This window comes from Triticum dicoccoides, chromosome 5B (assembly GCF_002162155.2).
Source record: "Triticum dicoccoides isolate Atlit2015 ecotype Zavitan chromosome 5B, WEW_v2.0, whole genome shotgun sequence".
NCBI classification, from domain to species: domain Eukaryota; kingdom Viridiplantae; phylum Streptophyta; class Magnoliopsida; order Poales; family Poaceae; genus Triticum; species Triticum dicoccoides.
Genome location: NC_041389.1, coordinates 224083163 through 224108467, shown reverse-complemented (window position 1 = coordinate 224108467; position 25305 = coordinate 224083163). Strand labels below are relative to the sequence as shown.

Here is a 25305-nt window from a genome sequence, read left to right as displayed (position 1 = left end):
GAGTGCTATTACCTATACCTTATATCAAGAAATTATGAATGACATAGCACCCGCAGAGATAGAAGACATAGATGTTACTATTAAACTTGCTAATAGAGACACTATATCACCAATTGGGATTGTTAGAGATGTTGAAGTCTTATGTGGGAAAATAAAATACCCTACTGATTTTCTTGTCCTTGGTTTCCCACAAGATGACTTTTTTCCCATTATTTTTGGTAGACCTTTCTTGAACAGCATTAATGCTAGAATGGATTGTAAGAAACAAACTGTCGGTGTCAGTTTTGCTGATGAGTCTCATGAGTTTAATTTTTCCATGTTTAGTAGAAAGCTTCATGAAAAAGAATTGCCTAGTAAAGATGAAATAATTGGTCTTGCTTCTATTGATGTGCCTCCTACTGATCCACTAGAACAATATTTGCTAGACCATGAAAATGATTTACATATGCATGAAAGAAATGAAATAGATGATATTTTCTTTGAACAATGTCCTCTGCTTAAACACAATTTTCCTATTGAAACTCTAGGAGGTCCTCCTCCACCTAAAGGTGATCCCGTGTTTGAATTAAAACAATTGCCAGACACTTTGAAATATGCTTATCTTGATGAAAAGAAGATATATCCTCTTATTATTAGTGCTAACCTTTCAGAACATGAAGAAGAAAGACTATTGAAAATTCTATGGAAGCACCGAGCTGCTATTGGATATACTCTTGATGATTTAAAGGGCATTAGTCCCACTCTATGTTAGCACAAGATTAATATGGAACCTGATGCTAAACCCGTTGTTCATCACCAACGTCGGTTAAATCCAAAGATGAAAGAAGTGGTAAGAACGGAGATATTAAAGCTTCTGGAAGCAGGTATAATCTATCCTTTAGCTGATAGTACATGGGTAAGCCCAGTTCATTGTGTACCTAAGAAAGGAGGTATTACTGCTGTTCCTAATGATAAGAATGAACTTATTCCACAAAGAATTGATACAGGCTATAGAACGGTAATTGATTTTAGAAAACTAAATAAAGCAACTAGAAAAGCTCATTACCCTCTGCCTTTTACTGATCAAATGTTAGAAAGATTATCTAAGAACACACACTTTTGCTTTCTTGATGGATACTCTGGTTTTTCACAAATACCTGTTTCTCAACCTGATCAATAAAAGACCACTTTCACTTGTCCCTTTGGAACTTATGCTTATAAACGTATACCTTCTGGTTTATGCAATGCACCTGCTACCTTTCAAAGATGTATGACTGCTATATTCTCTGATTTTTGTCAAAAGATTGTTGAAGTTTTCATGGATGACTTCTCTGTTTATGGTAAGTCCTTTGATGATTGTTTAAGCAATCTTGATCGAGTTTTGCAGAGATGTGAGCAAACAAATCTTGTCTTGAACTGGGAGAAGTGCCATTTTATGGTTAATGAAGGTATTGTCTTGGGTCATAAGATCTCTGGAAGAGGTACTGAAGTGGACAAAGCTAAGGTTGATGTAATTGAGAAAATGCCATGTCCTAAAGACATCATAGGTATTCATAGTTTTCTAGGTCATGCTGGTTTCTATAGGAGATTTATCAAGGACTTCTCTAAAATTTCTAGGCCTCTTACAAATCTTCTGTAAAAGGATATTCCTTTTGTTTTTGATGATGATTGTTTTGAAGCCTTTGAAACACTCAAGAAAGCCTTAATTTCTGCACCTATTGTTCAACCACCTGACTGGAACTTGCCTTTTGAAATTATGTGTGATGCTAGTGATTATGATGTTTGTGTTGTTCTAGGACAAAGAGTTGATAAGAAACTGAATGTCATTCATTATGCTACTAAAACCCTAGAAAGTTCTCAAAAGAATTATGCTACTACTGAAAAAGAATTCTTAGCAGTGGTGTTTGCTTGTGATAAATTTAGATCTTACATTGTTGATTCAAAAGTAATTGTTCACACCGATGATGCTGCTATAAAATATCTTATGGAAAAGAAAGATGCTAAACCTAGACTTATTCGATGGGTTCTCTTGCTACAAGAATTTGATTTACATATCACTGATAGAAAAGGAGCAGAGAACCCCATAGCTGATAACTTATCTAGGCTTGATAATGTGCTTGATGACCCGCTACCTATTGATGATAGTTTTCCGGATGAGCACTTAGTTGCAATAAATGTTTCTAGTAACACTCCTTGGTATGCTGACTATGCTAACTACATTGTTGCTAAATATTTACCACCTAGCTTTACTTACCAACAAAAGAAAAAAATTCTTCAATGATTTAAGACATTACTTTTGGGATGACCCACATCTTTATAAAAAAGGAGTAGATGGTATTATTAGACACTGTGTACCTCAGCATGAACATGAACAAATCCTACGGAAATGTCACTCCGAAGCATATGGAGGGCATCATGCTGGAGTTAGAACTGCTCACAAGGTATTGCAGTCTAGGTTTTATTGGCCTACTATTTTCAAGGATGCCCGTAAGCTCGTCTTATCTTGTGATGAATGACAAAGGATAGGTACTATCGGTAAGCGTCAAGAAATGCCTATGAATTATTCACTTGCTGCTGAACCATTTGATGTTTGGGGATTTGATTACATGGGACCTTTTCCTTCCTCTAATGGGTATACACATATTTTGGTTGCTGCTGATTATGTTACTAAGTGGGTAGAAGCTACTCCAACTAGTAGTGCTGATCACAACACCTCTGCTAAAATGCTTAAGGAAATTATTTTCCCAAGGTTTGGAGTCCCTAGATATTTTATGACTGATGGTGGTTCACACTTTTTTCATGGTGCTTTCCATAAAATGCTTGCCAAGTATGATGTTAACCATAGAATTGCATCATCGTATCATCGTCATCTAGTGGTCAAGTTGAACTTAGCAATAGGGAAATGAAATTAATTTTGCAAAAGACTGTCAATAGGTCCCAAAAGAATTGGTCTAAGAAATTAGATGATGCACTTTGGACTTATAGAACAACATATAAAAATCCTATGGGTATGTCTCCTTATAAAATGGTTTATGGAAAAGCTTGTCATTTGCCTATTGAATTAGAACATAAAGCATATTAGGCACTCAAATAACTCAACTATAATTTAAAACTTGTCGGTGAAAAGAGCTTATTTGATATTAGCTCTTTAGATGAATGGAGAACCCAAGCTTATGAAAATGCCAACTTGTTTAAAGAAAAAGTTAAAAGATGGCATGATAAATGAATCCAAAAGCGTGAGTTCAAAGTTGGAGAATATTTTCTTTTGTACAACTCTCGTTTCAGGTTCTTTGCAGGAAAACTCCTCTCCAAATGGGAAGGACCCTATGTTATCGAGGAGGTTTATCGTCTAGAGCTATCAAAATAAATAATGCCGAAGGTTGTTAATGGGCAATGAATAAAACATTATATCTCAAGTACACCCATTAATGTTGAAAGTAGTATTGTCCAAACTTTGACACCGGAAGAACACATAAAAGAGTCCTTTCGGAACACTCCAGAATTGTGAAAATAAGGAGGTACGTGATGCGGTAAGTAAACAGACTCCGAAAAATCCGCAAAAATATTTTTGTCAGTTTTGGAATATTTAGGAAATTAGGAAAATAAGAAACTTCTAGGAAGCGAACCCTGGTGGGCACAAGACACCAGGGCGCACCTGGCTTGCCAGACGCGCCCAGGTGGGTTGTGCCCACCTGGGGTACCTTCCGAGCTCCGTTTTTCTACCGTTTGCTTGTTTTCCAAGATAAAAAAATCTTTATATCCCCCTGAACCTGTTGACCACCGTATCACAGAGAAATCTTCTGTTCTCTTTTCTTGCTGTTTTTGGTCAGATCTGTTAAGACAGGCATCATGTCTTCTTCCTCCTCCAACAACATAGAAGAGGATGCTTGGTTGATGAACATCGAGCTGAAGAGAGAAGAGCACGTAGAAGCCATCAAGGGAGACGAGAGCAAGGAGGCTACCCTAGATCAACCTCCGATGGTCGAGCAAGCACTGCCAGCAGAGGAGGAGGAAGAAGATATCCTTAAACCTTACTATGCCCATCTTACTCCTACTGAGATTGAAGCCTTTCACATCATTGAAACAGTTCATGTGAAAAATAAGTATCTCACCCATGAAAATATGCTGCATCAAGAGCACATCATCTTCCTTCGGAGCATCATCCATCGATTGGACAATCTCTTGATCCTTAAGGACAGGATCGCTTCTTCATCACCACCACCATCTTCTTCATCACCAAAAGAAAACTGAGTATTGGGTATGGGCACTCCCCTTGGCTTCCGCCAAGCTTGGGGGAGGTGCCCCGCTATCGTATCAACCCCACTATCTTTTGCCTTTACTTATTTTAGTTCAATCTTTTGCTTTATATGAATAAAAGTTTAGTTTGATCCTTTCTTTTCAAGAGTTTTCTTAGTGATCTATCCTTGTAATCGTGTGCGACATATATAATAAAGTTTAATTTGAGTTCTTGCTTTCTCTACTTTCTTGTTGCAATAAAAATAGAGGAAATAAATAAAAGGAAAGGAAATAAATCAAGAAGATCATATGCTAATCTTATGGTAGGTGATGACACCACATAAGCAAAAGTATGAGTAGAATTTTTTTATTAGAGATTGACAAACATAGCATTAGTCGATGATGCAACTCATGAAAGAATTAATAAGGGAAGAGAAGATTCACATATAAATACACTATCCTAGAAATCTTTTGTGATTGTGAGCCCCCATCAAAATCGAAATTGTTGACATTGGACAAGGAAGACAACTTAATGATTTATGTTTGTTCATATTCACATAGAAGTCATATTGTCATAGATCCTTTAACATGTGGTGCTTTCCCCCTATCTTTCCTAGCCAAAAATTCCGCACTAAGTAGAGATACTACTTGTGCATCCAAAACCCTTAAACGCAAATCTTATTTTTAAGAGTCCACCATACCTACCAAGGGATTGAGCAAGGTCCCTCAAGTAAGTTGTCGTCGGTGAAATACGGCAATAAAAATTGCTTCTAAAAGTGGGAGATCATTTAGTGTAAGAGAAAATTGAGCGTTGTACAAACTTGTGATGGTGAAGAATAAAAGCGACAGACTGCATAATAAAGGTTGCCATCACAAGGGGATACAACGTGACGTTCTTTTGCACTAAGGGGTTGAGCATACAAACAAACAAGCGCATGGCAACCTCTGCTTCCCTCTGTGAAGGGCCTATCTTTTACTTTTATGTATTTACTTTTATGCAAAGAGTCAAAGTTTTCTCTCTATTACTTTTTTACTTTTCTCCTTTGGCAAGCATCATGTGGTGAGGAAAGATCTAGGCACATATGTCCAGTTGAATATGGGTAGCATGAGTTATTATTGTTGACATCGCCCTTGAGGTGAATATGTTGGGAGGCAAAACTATAAGCCCCTATCTTTCTATGTGTCCGGTTGAAATGTTTTGCTCATGTGTATGCGGTGAGTGTTAACAATCATAGAAGACTATATGATGGTTGAGTATGTGGACTTGCCTAAAGGCTCTGATACGTGATCCTTCCTGAAAAGATGATGAATTGTAGTTGCAAAGTTGACTCAGAACATAGTTTTTTGGTTTCTCATAGAGTTTACACTTTATACTTCGACAGTGTGATGATTGTTACTTATTCATGAGAAGTCTATGATAAAAGTTTTATGTTTAAGTATGTTGCTGTTATAATAATTCACATGATGCTTCTATGTCCATATTTTGTTTTTATCGACACCTCTCGCTCTCTAAGCATGTGGACATGTTTTTCAATTTCGGTTTTCGCTTGAGGACAAGCGAGGTCTAGGCTTGGGGGAGTTGATACGTCCATTTTGCATCATGTTTTACTACTGTTATTTATGATGTTTTTATGCATAATAATGCTTTTTGGAGTAATTCTAATGCATTTTCTCACATAATATGCAAGGTACACACGAAGAGGGAGAATTCCGACAGCTGGAAATCTGGACCTGGAAAAGCTATGCCAGGCCGCCTATTCTGCACAACTCCAAACAAGCTGAAACTTCACGAGGATTTTTTATGGAATAAATGAGAAATACTAGACCAAATAAGTACTAGAGGGGGGCACCCTGGTGAGCACAAGACACCAGGGCGTGCCTGGTCCCCTAGGCACGCCCTGGTGGGTTGTGCTCATCCAAGCCACCTCCAGTGCCCATCTTCTGGTATATAAGTCATTTTGACCTAGAAAAAAGGAGAGGACTTTCGGGATGGAGCGCTGCCGTCTCGAGGCGGAACGTTGGCAGGAGCACTTTTGCCCTCCGGCGGAGCGATTCCGCTGGGGGAACTTCCTTCCCGGAGTGGGAAATCATCGTCAACATCATCACCAACAACTCTCCCATCTTGGGGAGGGAAATATCCATCAACATCTTCAACAACACCATCTCGTCTCAAACCCTAGTTCATCTCTAGTGTTCAATCTTGTTACCGGAACTATAGATTGGTGCTTGTGGCTGACTAGTAGTGTTGATTACATCTTGTAGTTGATTACTATATGGTTTATTTGGTGGAAGATTATATGTTCAGATCCATTATGATATTTAATACCCCTCTGATCTTGAGCATGATTATCATTTGTGAGTAGTTACTTTTGTTCTTGAGGTCACGGGAGAAATCATGTTGCAAGTAATCATGTGAACTTGATGTGTGTTCGATATTTTGATAGTATGTATGTTGTGATTCCCTTAGTGGTGTCATGTGAACGTCGACTACATGACACTTCACCATATTTGGGCCTAAGGGAATGCATTGTAGAGTAGTAATTAGATGATGGGTTGCGAGAGTGACAAAAGCTTAAACCCTAGTTTATGCGTTATTCTGTAAGGGGCCGATTGGATCCAAAAGTTTAATGCTATGGATAGAATTTATTATTAATACTTTTCTCATAGTTGTGGATGCTTGCGGGAGGGTTAATCATAAGTAGGAGGCTTTTGTTGGATTTCGGGTTCCGGCAGACCCTTGAGGTTCGAACACTGGGGTGCACGCGGAGATCACACCCCCATCCTACTCATGTCTCACCGCCTCGCTAGGATCTAAACTACATGAAGAACAACACAAAGGACACAAGATTTATACTGGTTCAGGCCACCATTGTGGTGTAATACCCTACTCCAGTGTGTGGTGTGGTGGCTTGCCTCTAGGGCTGATGAGCAATACAAGGGAAGAACAACCTCGCGAGGGTCTGTTCCTATGGTGATATTGTCCCTTCGGAGGGATCGATTCGAGATGCCGATGGATCCGTCTTTTTAACCTGGGGGTGGCTAGTCCTATTTATAGGCGGAGGCCCTGGGCCTCTTCCCAAATATTGAGCGGGAAGGGTGCCAACAATTGGCCATTTTGAAGGGGAACATCTAGTACACTTATCCTGACTAAAGGTGGTCCTCGCCTGCCAAAGACCCTGACGATGACGCTGGCTTGGGCTCCACGATGACGTCCGTTCTACCGCCCTGCTGGTCTTGGTCTTGTTGCACCGAAATGGTTGCCTTTGCTTGATATCCTTGCCTGCGCTTGCCCCCTTTGCACCAAAGGGGAAACAAGGACTCTGCAAAGGCCGGCGCCCGCCTGGCGCCCGCCCGGCCTTGGTTGTCATGGCTTGCGTCACGGGCACCTTGTGAGGTACCCCGCCTTGATCTCTCCGCCTCCTCGCGAGCCAGCCTGACGAGGCCGTGCCTGAGGAAGCCTCATGTCGCCCTTCCCCGCGAGGCTTGGCCCCTCGCGAGGGTCTTGAGCATGTGTTGATGAAGATGGGCCGTGCTGGGCCACTCCTTGAGCCACGCCGCAGGCCGCAGGCAGGCAAGTCTGGGTACCCCCGTTCCCAGAACGCCAATAGTAGCCCCCGGGCTTAAGGCGCGCTCGGACTTGGCTTAGCAGAGAAGCTAAGAGGCAAGTGTGAAGCACCGCGGGCCCCAAGAGCCTGTGGCCTTGGGCGCCGCATGGCGGTTGATTGGACATGGGCGTCCTGGCTCCCCATGGCACCTTGGCAACTGCACAAACTGATAAGGGAGCGGCACCCGTCCAGGCTTACCTTCTTTGCCTTCTCCTTCACTGCCCAGATCCCCTTTCTTGCTCCTTCCCTTCTTGCTCCTGAAATCCCCAGATCTACTCCGACCCTGCATCCTAGCAAGGCATGGCGCCTCGCCCGACCCCAGCCGGAGCATGGTACTCACCCGCCTTGGATCCTCCGACTGTGTCGGAGAAGAATCTTGCTCGGACGCGCCAGATGATGGCGGCGCAAGGCATCGACGGGGTGGCCGCGCTCAAGGCCGGCTCTGCCCTTCCCGAGGGCAGAGGAAGCACCTTCTACCCGCTCTTGGTGAGTGCCATCGTCGCCGGTCTGGTGCCCCCTTTTTCTGAGTTCTTCTTTTCTGTTCTCCAACATTACAATCTGCAAGCTCTGCACCTCCATCCCAACTCCGTTCTTCTCCTGGCGATCTTCTCCTACTACTGCGAGGCTCATGTCGGGGTGAGGCCTTCGCTGGCCTTGCTGCATCATTACTTCTACCTCTGGGTCTCCCGCGGCTCCATCACCGCGTGCGCGAGGTTTGTCGCGCACAGCAGCTCTAACGCCATCTCGAAGCCCGGGAAGAGAATCGAGGGCTCCAGGAGCAAGTGGGTCATGGTGGACACTGGGCGCACCCATCCCAGACTGGTTCTTCCCACGGGGCAGCCCAAGTCTGTTGACACTTGGTCCCGCGCGGAGCTCGTTGATCCCCGCGCGAGGCCGGTGCTGGAGAAGATGGACGCGGACATGTGGCGGACAACATGGCGACGGCGAAGCTGACCGGGGCGTCGCTCCTGAGGGAGTTCCTGGAGCATCAGGTGGCTCCGCTCCGGGAACACTCGCTTCCGCTATGGAAGCTTGGGAGGGCCAATGCTGCCCTTCGCTCGAACCCCGAAGCCCTGGCTGACGAGGATCTGGCTGCGGTCTTCCGTCCTCCAATCCTTGGTTGGGGGAAACGTGGCGAGGTTGGAGGATGCTCCTGTGCCCTTGTTCCTTCGGGATGATTGGGAGCAGGTGGTGAACTCCATGTCCGCTTTCAACAAGGGTGGACCTATGCCCGTGGAGGTTCCTGAGGATCCAGCGGCCCTGGCGACGGTGAATGTATCCTCCAGCGACTCCAGCGGAGAGGAGGGAGAAGAGGAGGAGGAGGGCGAGGAGCCCGATTCAGAGGCGACCGACGGGGAGTCGAGAACACCCCTTCCTCGGCGTAGGTCCCGCGCCCTTCACCTCATGCCGGATGACGACAAGGACGGTGACGAGAGGGGTGATGAGAGCTCTCCCCTGATCCCGAAGAAGGACAGGACGGGCCTAGTTCCCCGCGGGTCCGCTCCGACTCCGAGGCGATCTGCGGACACGCCTCCTGCTCTTGAGCCTCTCGAAGTTGACCCCAGCGTCAGGCTCTCGGGCTTCAAGTTCGGCCGGAGGTTGCTTGAGCCCGCGAGCGATGACGGGTAAGTGCTTGATTCTTGATTGCTTCCTGCTTTGTTGTTGAAGCTTGACGTCCATATTCCTTGGCCAGGCCGGTGCCTGCGGCGAAGAAGTTGAATGGGGCTCCTGAGGCTCCATCCGAAGCAGCACCCCCATCTGCGGGAGAAGGGGCGACAAGACGCGGGCCTCTCCTGCCGGTCGTCCTCGCGAGGCCCGGCGGGGCCAGCAGGAGTGAGTTCAGCCCCCATGGCCCAAGCGATTCCCGCGGTGTCTTTGCCTGGCGCCACTACCGCAGACGTCGGGGCACAGAAGGCACTGACTCATGGCGCCGTGATTATGCTGCCGTCTTCGCCTCCTACTCCGCCAACCGCTGTCTCTCCGACTCCTCCTACTGTTCTGGATCGTGCTGCTGCTAAGTTGGACCGGCTGCAGAAAGATCTTCTGGGCGCCGACCCTCGCTTGGTGGCCGGGCGCCTGGAGTTGGTCTCTGGCTGGGTTCGCTCTGATGCTTCGATTCGATCGGCACTGGCTCAGGCCGTGATAGCCAGCGACGAGGAGAAGCAGGCCGTCCTTGAGGCGAAGGCTGCTCACGACGCCGCCTTGGGTGACGTTGCGGATGTCCAGGGCCGCTACAAGGTGCTGGAGCGCGAACTGCAAGGCCTACGTGACCAGCTTGTCGAGGAGGCCCGCGTCCGCCAGGAGAAGGAGGAAGGCATGAAGGCCCGCGAGGCGGCTGCCAAGGACCGGGACGCCGAGCTTGACGAACGCCAAGGCTGCTTGGGCGTGCTGGAGCAGGTGTTGGAGGCGAAGAAGATCGAGCTGGATGGCAAGGCGCGGGTCCTAGGCGAGGACCGTGTGGCCTTCACGAAGCTGGAGGTGAAGGCTCGCATCCTGCTGAAGTCGCTGTACGACAGCGGCCTAGAAAGCCCGCTGGCTGGCGCCGAGGAGGGCCCCACCAAGCCGCTTCTCTTTCTGGTTCGTGCCCTTGAAGATGTCGCCCTCGGCCTTGGCCCTACGGCTGAGGCTGAGGCGCGCGTCCTTGCTTCTACGGCGCTAACGCGCGTCCTTACCCACGTCTGCCTCCGTGACCCCAGCGTTGACCTCGACAGCTTGCTAGAGCCTGTGAGCGGCGAGCTTGCCGCCGTTGCTGCCGAGGCCGTGAAGGGTCGCGCGGAGGCTCTGCTGGCGAAGTTCCGGGCCTTCAGCACCAAGATGAAGCGAGGCGCTGCCGGTCTTGAGGCTCCACGAGGCGAAGCTGCCCAGTGTAGCACCGTCACCAGTGATGGCGCCACCGAAAAGTGATCCCTTCGCGGCTCCCGTCCTGCTTTAACTTCCTGCAACATGCATTCTGCCTCGTGGAGGCGTTTAAACTTGTGTTTGGCATTGTCAAAGTACTCTATGGACTGTAATATTTGCTTTTGAATTTCTGGAGATTTGCGTTTTTCCTTCCTACTTGCTTGTGTTCTACGTCGGTAGAGCCCGGCCCCGCGCATACCTCAGCCGCCGTTAGCCACGACCGGAAACCAGGACGGGACCAAGGAGTGAGGGGCTACATGACAAGTTAGGCTCCTGAGTCGCGATGCTCAGGAGTCCCCCTTGACGCACGAACAGCAAGTAGGGAGGTGAGATGCATGGGTGAATTTACCGTTCTACGTCGGCAGGGCCCGGCCCCGCGCATACCTCAACCGCCGTTAGCCTTTCGGAACTAAGGGGGCTACATGACCAGTTAGGCTCCTGAGTCGTGATGCTCAGGGGTCCCCCTTGACGTTCAAACGGCCTTCGTACCTTGGCTCCGCTCGGGGAGAGGCGCGCGACGAACCAGGCCCGAGGGGCCTGGCCGGGTGGCGTGCGCCTGGGCGTGACCCTGGCGCAGCCCCCGTGCCCAGCCCCCTTGCGCAGCACTCCTGAGGGGAGGCGTTACGATGAGGGCGGACACTGAGCTCTGGGCTCCCTGAGGTTGATGCAGCCGGGGGCCACCCTCAGTTGTTTATCACCAGCGCGGAGCATAGCGCTTCCGTATGTGTACGGGCATAGCCGCTCCTCGGCAGTGTCATTAGCCAGCGCGAAGCATGGTGCTTCCACTGGTGCGTGGGAGGGGGCTCCCCTCCGGGAGGAGCCCCCGGGGCGTGTACAGCCCCGCCCTGACACGTGGCTAGCACAGTAGGGCCTGGCGAGGTGTATCTGGGCACCCGTGAGCCAGCGCGGGACTCACGGGGCCCTACCTCAAGGAGGGTTGCGCCTGGCTCTGGGTCTTTTCTTGTAATGTGTCCTTGCAGGTTTGGTTAGATGTCGGTGCTCTACGTCCTCGGGTCCCGACCCTCGAGCGGGGCTCAGCCGTCGCTGGCATGCCAGGTCGCGATGCCGTGGACATGGCTAGAGGGTGAGGGCTGGAGAGCCAGTAAGAGCCCATGAGTCGTGATGCTCAGGTAACCCCCTTTAACGTGCAAGCAGCCGACATGAAGAAAGAAGGGTGCCATGGGCAAGTATCACTCAACAATAATGATGGGTCAAATGCACGACCCAAATAAACGCGAGAGGGATACATTCCATCGGGTCTGACCCGTGTGGCTTGGGGATAATGCAGCCCGAGGGGCGCCCCCGATAAAGTAAGCTAAAAACATGAACTAAAGGAGATACATGCCGCAGGGACGGACCCACGCGGCCTGGGAATGATGCAGCCCTGGGGGGCGCTCCCAGCTGAAAATGAAACTCAAAGGATGTCACCTGACGATGTTGAAGATGGAGGGATGTTGAAGTAGCGGACAACGTGTGCTGCGGGAGACGATCTTCATGAGCCTCCAGGCCCCGGGGCCTCGGGAGGCTCTCGAGGCACTGGCGGCTCCTTGCAGACCATCTCCATCTCCGCCAGGACTGCAGAATGCCTGACCGCCTGAGCCTCCAAGATGCTCCTCATGAGGCGCTGACGCACCGCAACCGCGTTTGGTAGGCCGTGAGGCATGCGAACATAGCTGTGGGGTGGACCTTCACAGCGTCCCACGCGTGAGGGCCAGAGGCGCTCCTGAGAGGCGGCCCGATTGAGTCCTGGTATGTCGATGTAGACGCGCAGCCCACCATCCTCGCCTGGATGGGGAGCTACGGCGGGTAAGCGGCGGCTGCCGCTCATGACTCTTGACTACTGCACCTCCTGAATGATCTCGCTGATGAACTCCTGGGGGTTTGGCCCTCCTTGTCTTGCTCCTTCTTGGGGGAAATGTGCCTTGAAGCACGCCTCCAAGTGGTGCCCGAGCGCCTCCCTCGTGATCCTAGCAAAGTCGATGGCCCTCCAGGAGAGAGCCCTCGAGCCTTGCTTGAGGAGGGCGCCGGGCACGCCTTCCTATGCAACAGAAGGAGGCGCCCCTTGAATAGGCGCTGACCCTGAGGGGCCTGCCTCCCGAGGGGTCGGGCCAGGCAATGTCTTCTTCTTCTTGGGGGCAGCCTCGGGAAGCCTCCCGCTTCCGTGATCTGGGTCTTCAATCGATGTGGCTTGGAAAGCGCGTTCCAGAGAACACACTACGTCTCTCTCTTCACAGGGCACCGTGATCACTCCACCGCTTCCTGGCATCTTGAGGACATTGTAGCCATGATGGGTCACGGCCATGAACTTGGCCAGGGCTGGGTACCCGAGGATGGCATTGTATGGCAGGCGGATGTGAGCGACGTCGAAGTCGATGAGCTCGGTGCGGTAGTTGTTGTGCTGCCCGAAGGTGACAGGAAGGTGGACCTGCCCTATCGGAACTGTGGAACCATCAATGACACCTGAGAAAGGCTTGGTCGGCTGCAGTTGATTGTATGGCACTTGGAGTTTGTTGAACGGCTCGACGGATAGGACATTGAGCCCAGCTCCGCCATTGATGAGGGTCCTGGTGACTTGCACATTGCTGATGATTGGGGAGCAAAGCATCGGGAGGACTCCGTCTATGGCCGCGCACTTGAGCTGATCCGCTGAGCTGAACGTGATAGCGCACGATGACCACCCGCGTGTGGCCTCAAGCTTGGGGAGGACTGCATTCACTTCGCGGGCAAACTACTTGAAGATGCGTTGAGAGGCCGGGGCTTGAGCGCCGCCCAACATGCAAGCGATTGCGCGTGGCTCCTGGAAGCCCCCAGCCCCCTCGTCCTGGTGATGGTCTTCGTTCCTCCTTGGCTGTGGTGGCAGAGGTGGGAGGCCCGCATTGCCTTGTGGGCGATCCTCGTGAGGCTGATCTCTCCAACCCCCCTCGCGAGGTGGGTCGCGCCAACCTCCCTCACAAGGCTGGTCCTGCCAGCGGTCCTCGCGAGGTCGGTCGCGCCACCCTTGGCATGGGCCACGGTCCTCCCATCGTCCTCCACCTCTTCCTCCTCCTCGGCCGTAGCCCCGGTCGCTGCGCTCGGGGCGTCGGCCGACACGTAAGTCTCGCACGGCTCTGAGCTCTTGGCATTCGTTGGTGTTGTGGGTGTGGAGGTCGTGGTACACGCAGTACCGGCTGCCCTTGGATGGCTCAGGCTGATCCCTGCCTCGCTTGGTGTCTGGCTCTGCTGCAAGCACTGCACCCCCCTTGCGCTTCACGTCCTTAGTCTTGGGCTTTTTCTCTTCTTGGTCAGCAACTAGCAGCTCGAGGAGGGACAGGCGCCCTTCCTCAGCCCTAGCGCACTTGGTCGCCAGATTGAACAGCTCCAGGGAGGTGCACAGGTCTTCATGGATTGCGAGCTCCTCCTTCATCTTGACGTCACGCACGCCGTCGGAGAAGGCTGAGATGATAGCCTCCTCGGACACCTTGGGGATCTTAAGGTGAGCGTTATTGAAGCGCTGGATGAACTTCTGTAGGGTCTCACCCGGCTGCTGCTTGATGCGGCGCAAGTCGCTCATGGTCGGGGGCCGGTCGGGGGTGCCTTGGAAGTTGGCGATGAATCGGGTGCGCATCTCGTCCCAGGAGGATATCGTGCCTGGAGCCAGGTTCAAGAGCCAGGTGCGGGCGTCGTCCTTGAGCGCCATGGGGAACCAGTTCTCCATGACCTTCTCGTCCCCGTTGGCGGCTTCGATGCCCAGCTCGTAGAGCTGGAGGAACTCTGCAGGGTCAACCGTGCCGTCGTAGTGCGGGGGCAGGTCTGGCTTGAACTTGCCCGGCCAGGCCATGCTGCACAGCTCGGCGGAGAAGGCACGGCAACCTGCAGTGGCCACGGGAGGCCTTGGGAGATGGAGAGCTTGATCTTGGAAGTCCTGGCGCGCTGCCTCCAGGCGCAGCGCGGGGTCTTGATGCGCTGGAGCAGGTGCGCGCTCGTGCCGAGCCGGTGCAGGGAGCACGCGGGCGGCTTCTTGGGGACGAGGGATCTCTTGGCAGCTCTTCTCCTGCTGCGCTGTTGCCGGACGGAGTGGGTTCCGCCCAGGGGCCATGCGCCTTGGGGCCAAGGCACCTTCTTGAGGGGGAGGCGGCTGAGGCGCCCCCGGATCTTCGTCGCCCGCGCCGGGCGGTGCGTGGTGCAACGAGAGGGACGGTGCAGGGGAGCCCCTAGCGGCGCTGACGAGCTCGGTGATGCGGGCGAGCCACTCGTCGTAGAGGTCATCGATGGGACGGTAGTGCAGGAGCTCCCGTGCCAGGAGCAGCGCGGCGTGTGCGTCCGCGGGAGCGCGACGGGCGTGGGACGAGGAGCCGGCCGGAGTCATCGACGGATTGGCGGTGCGGCCTTCTCGCCACACTGATGGATGCAGGGACGATGCCTGCTGTTCGTTCCCTGCCGGGCCGGTGCCGGCATTGACGGCAGGCGACGGGGAACGGCGGCGGCACCCGCCGATGGGGGCCGTCTGAGCGACGCGAGTGGTGAGAGCGGCCCAGCGCTCAGCGCGGGCGCGACGTGCGTCTGACATGGATGGGATGAGCGGTGAAAACACGAGGCGACGGAAGGCGGATTCCGGTGCACCCCTACCTGGTGCGCCAAATGTCGGTTTTCGGGTTCCGGCAAAACCTTGAGGTTCGAACACTGGGGTGCACGCGGAGATCACACCCCCAGCCTACTCATGTCTCACCGCCTCGCTAGGATCTAAACTACACGAAGAACAAGACAAAGGACAGAAGATTTATACTGGTTCAGGCCACCATTGTGGTGTAATACCCTACTCCAGTGTGTGGTGTGGTGGATTGCCTCTGGGGCTGATGAACAATACAAGGGAAGAACAGCCTCGCGAGGGTCTATTCCTATGGTGGTGTTGTCCCTTTGGAGGGATCGATTCGAGATGCCGATGGATCCGTCTTTTTACCCTGGGGGTGGCTAGTCCTATTTATAGGCGGAGGCCCTGGGCCTCTTCCCAAATATTGAGCGGGAAGGGCGCCAACAATTGGCCATTTTGAAGGGGAACATCTAGTACACTTATCCTGACTAAAGTTGGTACTCGCCTGCCAAAGACCCTGACGATGACGCTGGCTTGGGCTCCATGATGACCTCCGTTCTGCCGCCCTGCTGGTCTTGGTCTTGTTGCACCGAAATGGTTGCCTTTGCTTGATACCCTTGCCTGCGCTTGCCCCCTTTGCACCAAAGGGGAAACAAGGACTCTGCGCAGGCCGGCGCCCGCCTGGCCTTGGTTGTCATGGCTTGCATCATGGGCACCTCGTGAGGTACCCCGCCTTGATCTCTCCGCCTCCTCGCGAGCCAGCCTGACGAGGCCGTGCCTGAGGAAGCCTCCTGTCGCCCTTCCCCGCGAGGCTTGGCCCCTTGCGAGGATCTTGAGCATGTGTTGCTGAAGATGGGTCGTGCTGGGCCACTCCTTGAGCCACGCCGCAGGCCGCAGGCAGGCAAGTCTGGGTACCCCCGTTTCGAGAATGCAGACAGCTTTTTCAAGTAAGAACAACACCTAAGCACCGATCCACCCACATATCAAATTATCAAAGTAGCGAACACAAATCGAATCAACATGATTAAAGTGACTAGATGAAATTCCCGTGCACCCTCAAGAACGCTTTGCTTACTATAAGAGACCATTTTGGCCTGTCCTGTGCCTCAAAAGGATTGGGCTACCTTGCTGCACTTTTGTTACTACTATCATTACTTGCTCGTTACAAAATATCTTGCTATCAAACTACTCTATTAGTTACAATTTCAGCACTTGCAGACATTACCTTGTTGAAAACCACTTGTCATTTCCTTCTGCTGCTCGTTGCGTTCGACACTCTTACTTATCGAAAAGAGATACAATTGATCCCCTATACTTGTGGGTCATCATCTTTTCACAAAAATCAGAGAATATAGAAGTCATACATCTTTGAAAGGTAGCAGGTGCATTGCATAAACCAAAAGGCATACGTCTATAAGCATAAGTTCCAAAAGGGCAAGTAAAGGTGGTTTTCTATTGATCAGGTTGTGAAACAGGTATTTGAGAAAAACCAGAATATCCATCAAGAAAACAAAAGTGTGTGTACTTGCATAGTCTTTCTAATATTTGATCAATAAAAGGCAAAGGGTAATGATCCTTTCTAGTTGTTTTATTTAATTTTATGAAATCAATTACCATTTTTAGCCAATTATTATTATTTGAGGGATGAGTTCATTTTTATCATTAGGAACACAGTAATACCTCCCTTCGTAGGGACACAATGAACGGGACTTACCCATCTACTATCAGCTATAGGATAGATTATACCTGCTTCCAAAAGCTTTAATATTTCAGTTCTTACCACTTCTTTCATTTCAGGATTAAGACGTCGTTGATGATCAACACCGGGTTTAGCATCAGGTTCCATATGAATCCTGTGCTGACAGAGAGCGGGACTAATGCCCTTAAGATCATCAAGAGTATATCCAATAGCATCTCGGCGCTTCTTTAGAATTTTTAATAATCATTCTTCTTCATGTTCTGAAAGGTTAGCACTAATAATAACATGATATATCTTTTTCTCATCAAGATAAGCATATTTCAAAGTATCAGACAAATGTTTTAATTTAAACACGGGATCACCTTTAGGTGGAGGAGGACCTTCTAGAGTTTCAATAGGCAAATTGTGTTTGAGCGGAGGTCGTTGTTCAAAGAAATTTTTATCTATTTTATTTATTTCATGCATATGCATATCATTTTCATGGTCTAGCAAATATTGTTCTAGTGGATCAGCAGGAGGCATAGCAATAGAAGCAAGACCAATTATTTCATCCTTACTAGGTAATTTTGAAAGTGCATTATATCGACTAGAGGGGGGGTGAATAGGCGATTTTTATGAATTCTTCACTGAGGAATTTGCTGGTGAGGAAATTCCTAAATGAAGAACTACTTGCAGCGGAATAAGTACTCAGAAAGGAACATTACAGAACACAAGCACAGTCATCATGATGAAATGAAGACAAGCACAGAGTACAGAAAGCGTAAACACAGGATAACACAAGAAAGAAGACGAACATACTGAAGAAATAGAACTGAGGAAATTGAGAAAGTCTTTAGTCAAAGTCTTCAAAAAGATACGAACAGGCACACAACAACATACATGAGGAAATGAAAGAGTTGAGGAAATAGAACCAGTTAGCTCAGTGAAGACAATGATTTGGTAGACCAGTTCCAATTGTTGTCTCAGTTGTACATCTGGTTGGAGCAGCTGAGTATTTAAACTCGAGGACACCCAGTCCCGGACACACAGTCCTCACCGTATTCTCCTTGAGCTAAGGTCACACAGACCTCGCCCAATCACTCGTGGTAAGTCTTCAGGTGACTTCTGAACCTTCACAGACTTGGTCACTCGGCGATCCACAATTCCTCTTGGATGCTCTAGACCTTGACGCCTAGCCGTCTGGAAGAAGCACAGTCTTCAAAGGAAACAAGCGTCGGATCCACGCAGGATCAATATCTTCAGTGATGCTCAATCACTTGGGGTTTTGTAGGTTTGGGTTTGGGATTTCCTCACTTGATGATTTTTGCTCAAAGTCCTCGGAGGATGGGTTGCTCTCAAATGACAAGTGTCAGTTTCTCTCGGAGCAGCCAACCAGCTAGTGGTTGAAGGGGGCGGCTATTTATAGCCCAGGGAGCAGCCCGACATGATAAGACATAAATGCCCTTGTCTGATATGACCATTAGGTGGTAGGATATTTTGGGACAGCTGGCACGTAGCATAGCAACGATCGGAATTTTCACTATCAAAATCCTCAGGGCTATCATGTTCCTCACTGTGTAGGCAATTCACACTAGTGAATTCCTAACTCCTCAGTCAGAACAAATTCCTCAGACATTAGAAGAACATCGTCTTTGTCACTGAAGAATATGACTGAACTGTATGAGATTTCCAATGGCTTCACTCAAAGGGATTGGTAGGTGTAGGATTTTGAGTTGAGAATCACATGGAAATTTTTCCTTAGTATTTCCTCGACCCCCTTTAACAGTACGGTGTTTCGTATGACTCAAGAAAGAGAAAATGAAACTATAAAAACAAAAGTCTTCACGCTTCATGTTCCTCAAAAGAATACCAAGTCTTCAAGGTCACACCAACTTCTTCACTTTCAAAGTCTTCAGTAAGTCTTCAGAAAGTCTTCACAAATCCAAAGTCTTCAGATGAAGAACTTCATTTTTAGGGGTCGACATTCTCTGTAAATATCAAACTCCTCATAGACTTATAGACCTGTGTACACTCACAAACGCATCAGTCTCTTAACCTATAAGTCTTCAATACACCAAAATCACTAAGGGGCACTAGATGCACTTACAATCTCCCCCTTTTTGGTGATTGATGACAATATAGGTTAAGTTTTCAACGGGGATAAACATATGAAGTGTAACTACTGATATTTAGGAATTTGATTGCAAGATATAGAAGAACTCCCCCTGAAGATGTGCATAGTGAGGAATTAGCTTTTGAAGCAATGCACACTTGAAGAGTATAATCATGGAGATCTCCCCCTATATCTTGTAATTCATACACGCATTTGACATATAATATGAGGAATTTGAAATGCATGATGAAATATGGTGACTGATGTAATTCAGCATGTGTGCATTAACATAAATGAGGAATAAGCATGCAGAAGAAGACTGCAAAAGTATCAAGCCACCATAGAGTTTAAGATTACAACTCAATCCAGCAAAGTCATTAGAAGAACGAGAGTTGTAACTTAGCAAAAAACGCCCATATATAGACCCGCTTGAAGACTAACTCAAATTTCCCCCCCTTTGTCATCGAATGACCAAAAGGGTTGAAACTGAGGACTAATGCCCCTGAAGAATATCATGATGATGGAGGAGCGCCAGCGTTGTCATGGTCTTGAGTCATTGTAGGGCCTGCTGCAGTGTCGTCCAAATCTTCATGCTCGTCCGTGTCGCGCGATGAAGAATATGAGCTGGCCACCAAGGGAGGAACCTTGACCTTCTTGTATCTCTCCGGAGGAGGAGCAGACCTGTCAAAGTCTTCCTTGAAGCCCATTTGCTTCAGATCTTCTTCACCATATAGATGTGACAATATAGCCTAGGTGCGATCAAATACTTCATGGAGGTAGTAGTGGTTTTTCTTCACTGCATTATGTGTGGAAGTCATGTTGTGAAGAATAGAACCAAACTGACGCTTAACCCACTTGTGATTTCGATCGACCTTCTGGTGAAGACTTATGAGAAGTTCACGGTCAGTCATCACTCGAGGAGCAGTAGCTTGAGGACTTGACTTTGGAGCGTCAACAGCAGAATCATGTGTGGCAGAGTCATCATTGGTGGAGTAGGATGCAGCTTTGCGGAACTGACCATCCAATAGACGAGTGCCTTCATCGATCACAGCTGGTGACTTGCCCTTCTCATCGGATGAGGAAATTGTCCGTTTGAGGACTTCAATAGGGGGCAAGTAGCTGAGGTGATTCTGAAAATCTGCCTTGTTGATGAGTGAAGACCTTGTTTTGAGGAATCTCATGATCCACAACGTGTAAGGCTTCAGCTCAAATGGTGAAAGTGCAACATTCGCCAGAGTCCTCATGAAGAAATCGTGATAATTTATGGGGATGCCATGCATGATATTGAAAAGCATATTCTTCATCATTCCGATAATTTCTTCATCGGATGAGTCATGGCCTTTGATGGGACTCATGGTCTTCGTCAGAATGCGGTATATGGTTCTGGGCACATAGAGCAATTCCTTCGTGAGGAATTTGGTCCTTGGAGCTTGTCCTGGCTTCAGCGGCTTCATGAGCACTTGCATATAATGATCAGTAAGTTCAGGTTCACCATACAGACAGCGAGCACCGTCAGGTGGAGGACCGACTGGTAAGACCTGAAGCAATTCAGTGGCTGGTGGCTTGTAATGAGTATTTTCAGTCATCCAGTCCAACACCCATGAGTTGACGTCAGCAGCATCGCCTGTGATATGCAAAGTTGCATAGAGCTGAAGAATAAGCTCTTCATTCCAATCAACTATGTCTGAGCAGAAATTGAGCAAGCCAGCGTCATGAATCATGCTGAGGACTTGGGAGAAGCAAGGCAGGGATTCCATGTCCACATGAGGAATATGCTCATGACCGAAGACTTTGTCCTTGTTGAACAGCACTGAGGAATAGAAGTTGGCCTGACTAGCAGTCCAAAAACGCTTCCTTCTAAGACGAGCATTGCCATAGGGGTTGAAATCCATGAAGAACACGTGCTCGCCGAAGAAATCATCAGCCTTGAGTTTTTGCTTCTTAGAGAAGGGATCCTTTGGCTTGGGATGAGGAGTATCAGTCAGTTGCATTACCACCTCAGGGATTGCAATCTCAGGTTCCTCAGGCTGAGGAATTTCAGGCTCTTCAGTAGCTTCAACCTGGGTTGTCAATTCTTCATTGACAGTTTCTTTAGCACTAGTGGCTGGAATTTCTTCATGAACACTTGGGGTTGCATGAGGTTCTTCAGATCCCATTTGCACTTCAGTGGCGGCAGGGGACTGAGGAATAGCTTGAAGGGGAGTGAACATTGGAGAGTTGGGATGTTGACTGTCCCAAAATTCATCATTGAGCACAGGAGTGGTACAACCAATGTCCACATCCTCCTCTTCAATTTCTTCAACACCTGCCTCTTCAGCAGTAAACTGAGGCATAGGTGAGGAAATGACTGGGGTTGAAGGGATCTCATCCACTTCAATTTCTTCGTCCAACTGCTCTGTCGAAGCAGCAAAAGGAGTTTCTTCATCAGATTCCTCGGGAATCTCATATTCTTCACCAAAAGGAACAAGGTCCTTTGATGGCATTGAAGAGACGGGAACAACATCAATTGGATTGTCAATTGAACTGATCAGAGTCTTCATCTTCTTCGGAGCTGAAGAATTTGAAGAGGTTGATGCCTTCCTCTTTTTCATTGTTGCATGCTCTGCAGCCTTGGTCTTCTTCACATCTAATGTAGATGGAAGGATCGGAGTTGGTGTAGGCGCATGAGGTGCATTTTCTTCAGGCACAACTGTTGTAGTTGTCCTAACTTGTTCACTTTCTTCAGGCGCACCACTAGTGGGTGCCCTGGCAGTATCTTCAGCGGCTGGAATGGAGTCATCAGCCCTGGTACTTTCATTTTCTTCAGCAGCCATACTGACATCAGCGGTGCTGGCATGTTCTTTAGTTGGCTGTGCAGATTCTTCAGCTTGAGGAATTTCAACATGCACCGGTGCAGAGGCAGTTGAAGTGAAAGTCTTCGTCAAATTGACGAACCGAACCTTTGCTCCCTTCCAATCATCATGATACCGATTGAAATCATCACTCAGTTGCTTGATTTCAGCTTGTACAACAATGAGTTGTTCAGGGGTAAGAGTGAGGACATTGTCCTTGAGGAAGCGCTATTTCTTGTATTGCGCTTTCTTCAGCCTTCTACCTTCTTCATATTTCCACTTCTCTTCCTCAATGAAGTGAGTGAGGACATGACTTTGACCAGGAGTGAGGTTCATCTCCGGCAAAGGTGTAGCAGGGTCCTTGTGCCATAAGTCAATGAAGTCGAGGATCAGCTTGGGATCCAAAAGTAGTGGCACATTGCTGCCTTTGGCTCTAGCGGCCCTGGCTTGCCTGTCTCTGATGATTTCGACAAGTTCATCATCATCCACCTCATCATCATCAGAGGGCACTTGGAAAGCGACTTGCTTCTTGTGAGGACTTGGTCGAAGACCTCGTCCAGTGGTTGCCTTTTTCTTCAGCGGTGAGGGACCAGCTGAGGAAGGTCGAGTAGCTGAGGAACTTGCAGATGCTCCAGAGGGAATAGAGAAGCCTTGAGTCCTTTGGCACGTGGCAAGATGCACAGGTGCCGAAGATTTTGTAGGAGCAACTGAAGACTTTGTCGGAGGAGTAGGAGCAGACTGAGGAATTGGCCGTGAGGGCTTTGAAGATGCTGGCCGTGAGGGCATTGCTGAGGAGCTTGGCTGTGAGGGCATTTGAGGAGAAGCACTGGACTTGTGGGCAGGCTTCTTTGGCATAGCCTTCCTGGGTTTACTAGCAGAGGCCTCAACGGCGTTAGCAGCAACAGCAGAATCTTCATTGAATTTCCTCACTGCTTCTTTTGCTTGCTTGGCTAGTTTGGCCTGGGGCTTAGCCCATTCAGTAGCATAGTCCTCACCGTGCTTGAGGCTGGTGGGATGCGCTAGTTGGCCAGGTCTGAATGGAGGTCTTGAGCATGGAGGGTTGAGCGCGAATTTCTTCATGTACTTGGGAGTAATGTATCTGTACTCCCTCCATTCTCGTGCCCATCTCCTCTCAATTTGTTGTATGCGCACCTTGCGCCGATTCTTGTCCTCCTTGCCAAACTTGGCCTCATCAGGAGTGCAGTATCCAGCATAATGTTCCTTTTTGATCTCCACCTCCACTGATTTCAGCATCGAATATAACTCAGGAATGGGCTTCTCCATCCCTTGCATATTGAAATTCATCACACGGGTCTTGTAGCTAGGTGGAAGAGACTGGAGGATTCTGTCAATGACCGAGTCATCTGGAAGATTAACTCTCAGCTGAGACAAGCGGTTGTGCAACCCAGACATTTTGAGTATATGCTCGCTGACAGAACTATTTTCCTCCATCTTACAACTGAAGAACTTGTCGGAGACTTCATATCTCTCGACCCGGGCATGAGATTGGAAAACCATTCTCAGCTCTTGGAACATCTCATATGCTCCTTGTTGCTCAAAACGCTTTTGGAGCCCCGGTTCTAAGCTGTAAAGCATGCCGCACTGAGCCAGGGAGTAATCATCACTACGCAACTGCCAGGCGTTCATAACGTCTTGAGTTGCTGGGAAAATGGGTGTGTCACCTAGCGGTGCTTCAAGGACATATGCTCTCTTGGAAGCTATGAGGATGATCCTCAAGTTATGGACCTTGTCCGTATAGTTGCTTCCATCGTCTTTCAGCTTGGTTTTCTCTAGGAACGTGTTGAATTTGAGGGAAACATTAGCGTGGGCCATTGGTTCTACAAGATAGATTGTAAAGACAATTTTAGACTAAGTTCATGATAATTAAGTTCATCTAATCAAATTATTTAATGAACTCCCACTCATATAGACATCCCTCTGGTCATCTAAGTGATACATGATCCAAATCGACTAGGTCGTGTCCGATCATCACATGAGACGGACTAGTCGTCAATGGTGAACATCTCCATGTTGATCGCATCTGCTATACGACTCATGTTCGACCTTTCAGTCTCTCGTTTTCCGAGGCCATGTCTGTACATGCTAGGCTCGTCAAGTCAACCTAAGTGTTCGCATGTGTAAATCTGACTTACACCCGTTGTATGCGAACGTTAGAATCTATCACACCCGATCATTATGTGCTGCTTCAAAACAACGAACCTTCGCAACGGTGCACACTTAGGGGGAACAAATTTCTTGAAATTTTAGTGAGGGATCATCCTATTTATGCTACCGTCGTTCTAAGCAAATAAGATGTAAACATGATAAACATCACATGCAAATCATAAAGTGACATGATATGGCCAATATCATCTTGCGCCTTTGATCTCCATCTTCGAGGTGCGGCATGATCACCATCGTCACCGGTATGACACCATGATCTCCATCATCATGATCTCCATCATCGTGTCTTCATGAAATTGTCTAGCCAATTATTACTTCTACTACTATGGCTAACGGTTAGCAATAAACTAAAGTAATTACATGGCGTTTTTGCTGACTCGCAGGTCGTACAATAAATTAAGACAACTCATATGGCTCTTCCCGGTTGTCATACTCATCGACATGCAAGTCGTGATTCCTATTACAAGAACATGATCAATCTCATACATCACATATATTATTCATCACATCCTTTTGGCCATATCAGATCACATGGCATACCCTGCAAAAACAAGTTAGAAGTCCTCTAATTGTTCTTGCATGTCTTATGTGGCTGCTATGAGTTTCTAGCAAGAACGTTTCTTACCTACGCAAAAGCCACAATGGTGATATGCCAATTGCTATTTACTCTTCATAAGGACCCTCTTCATCGAATCCGATACGACTAAAGTGGGAGAGACAGACACCCGCTAGCCACCTTATGCAACAAGTGCATATCAGTCGGTGGAACCTGTCTCACATAAGCGTATGTGTAAGGTCGGTCCAGGCCGCTTCATCCCACAATGCCACTGAATCAAGATAGGACTAGTAACGGCAAACAAATTGACCAAATCAACACCCACAACTACTTGTGTTCTACTTGTGCATAGAATCTATGCATAGATCTGACTCTGATACCACTATTAGGGAACATAGTAATAATTCAAAAAAATTCCTACATGTCACCAAGATCAATCTAGGAGATGCTAGCAACGAGAGAGAGGGAGTGCATCTTCATACCCTTGAAGATCGCTAAGCGGAAGCCTTGCAAAGAACGCGGTTGATGGAGTTGTACTCGTGGTGATTCAAATCGCGAACGATCCGATCTAGCACCGAACGGACAGTGCCTCCGCGTTCAACACACATACAGCCCAGGGATGTCTCCTCCTTCCTGATCTAGTAATGGGGAGGAGAAG

At 48.7% G+C, this 25305-nt stretch overlaps 1 protein-coding gene across 1 annotated transcript in view; it reads left to right on the top strand.

Moving 5' to 3' along the window:
- Positions 1-8216: 8216 nt before the first annotated feature.
- Positions 8217-25305, top strand: part of LOC119309334 (amino acid permease 4-like) — a 71604-nt gene continuing 54515 nt past the window's right edge. The window contains exons 1-3 of the mRNA XM_037585358.1: positions 8217-8306; positions 9009-9095; positions 9957-10397. Coding sequence (XP_037441255.1) covers positions 8217-8306; positions 9009-9095; positions 9957-10397 — 618 coding nt within the window. The remainder of the gene's footprint in view (positions 8307-9008; positions 9096-9956; positions 10398-25305) is intronic.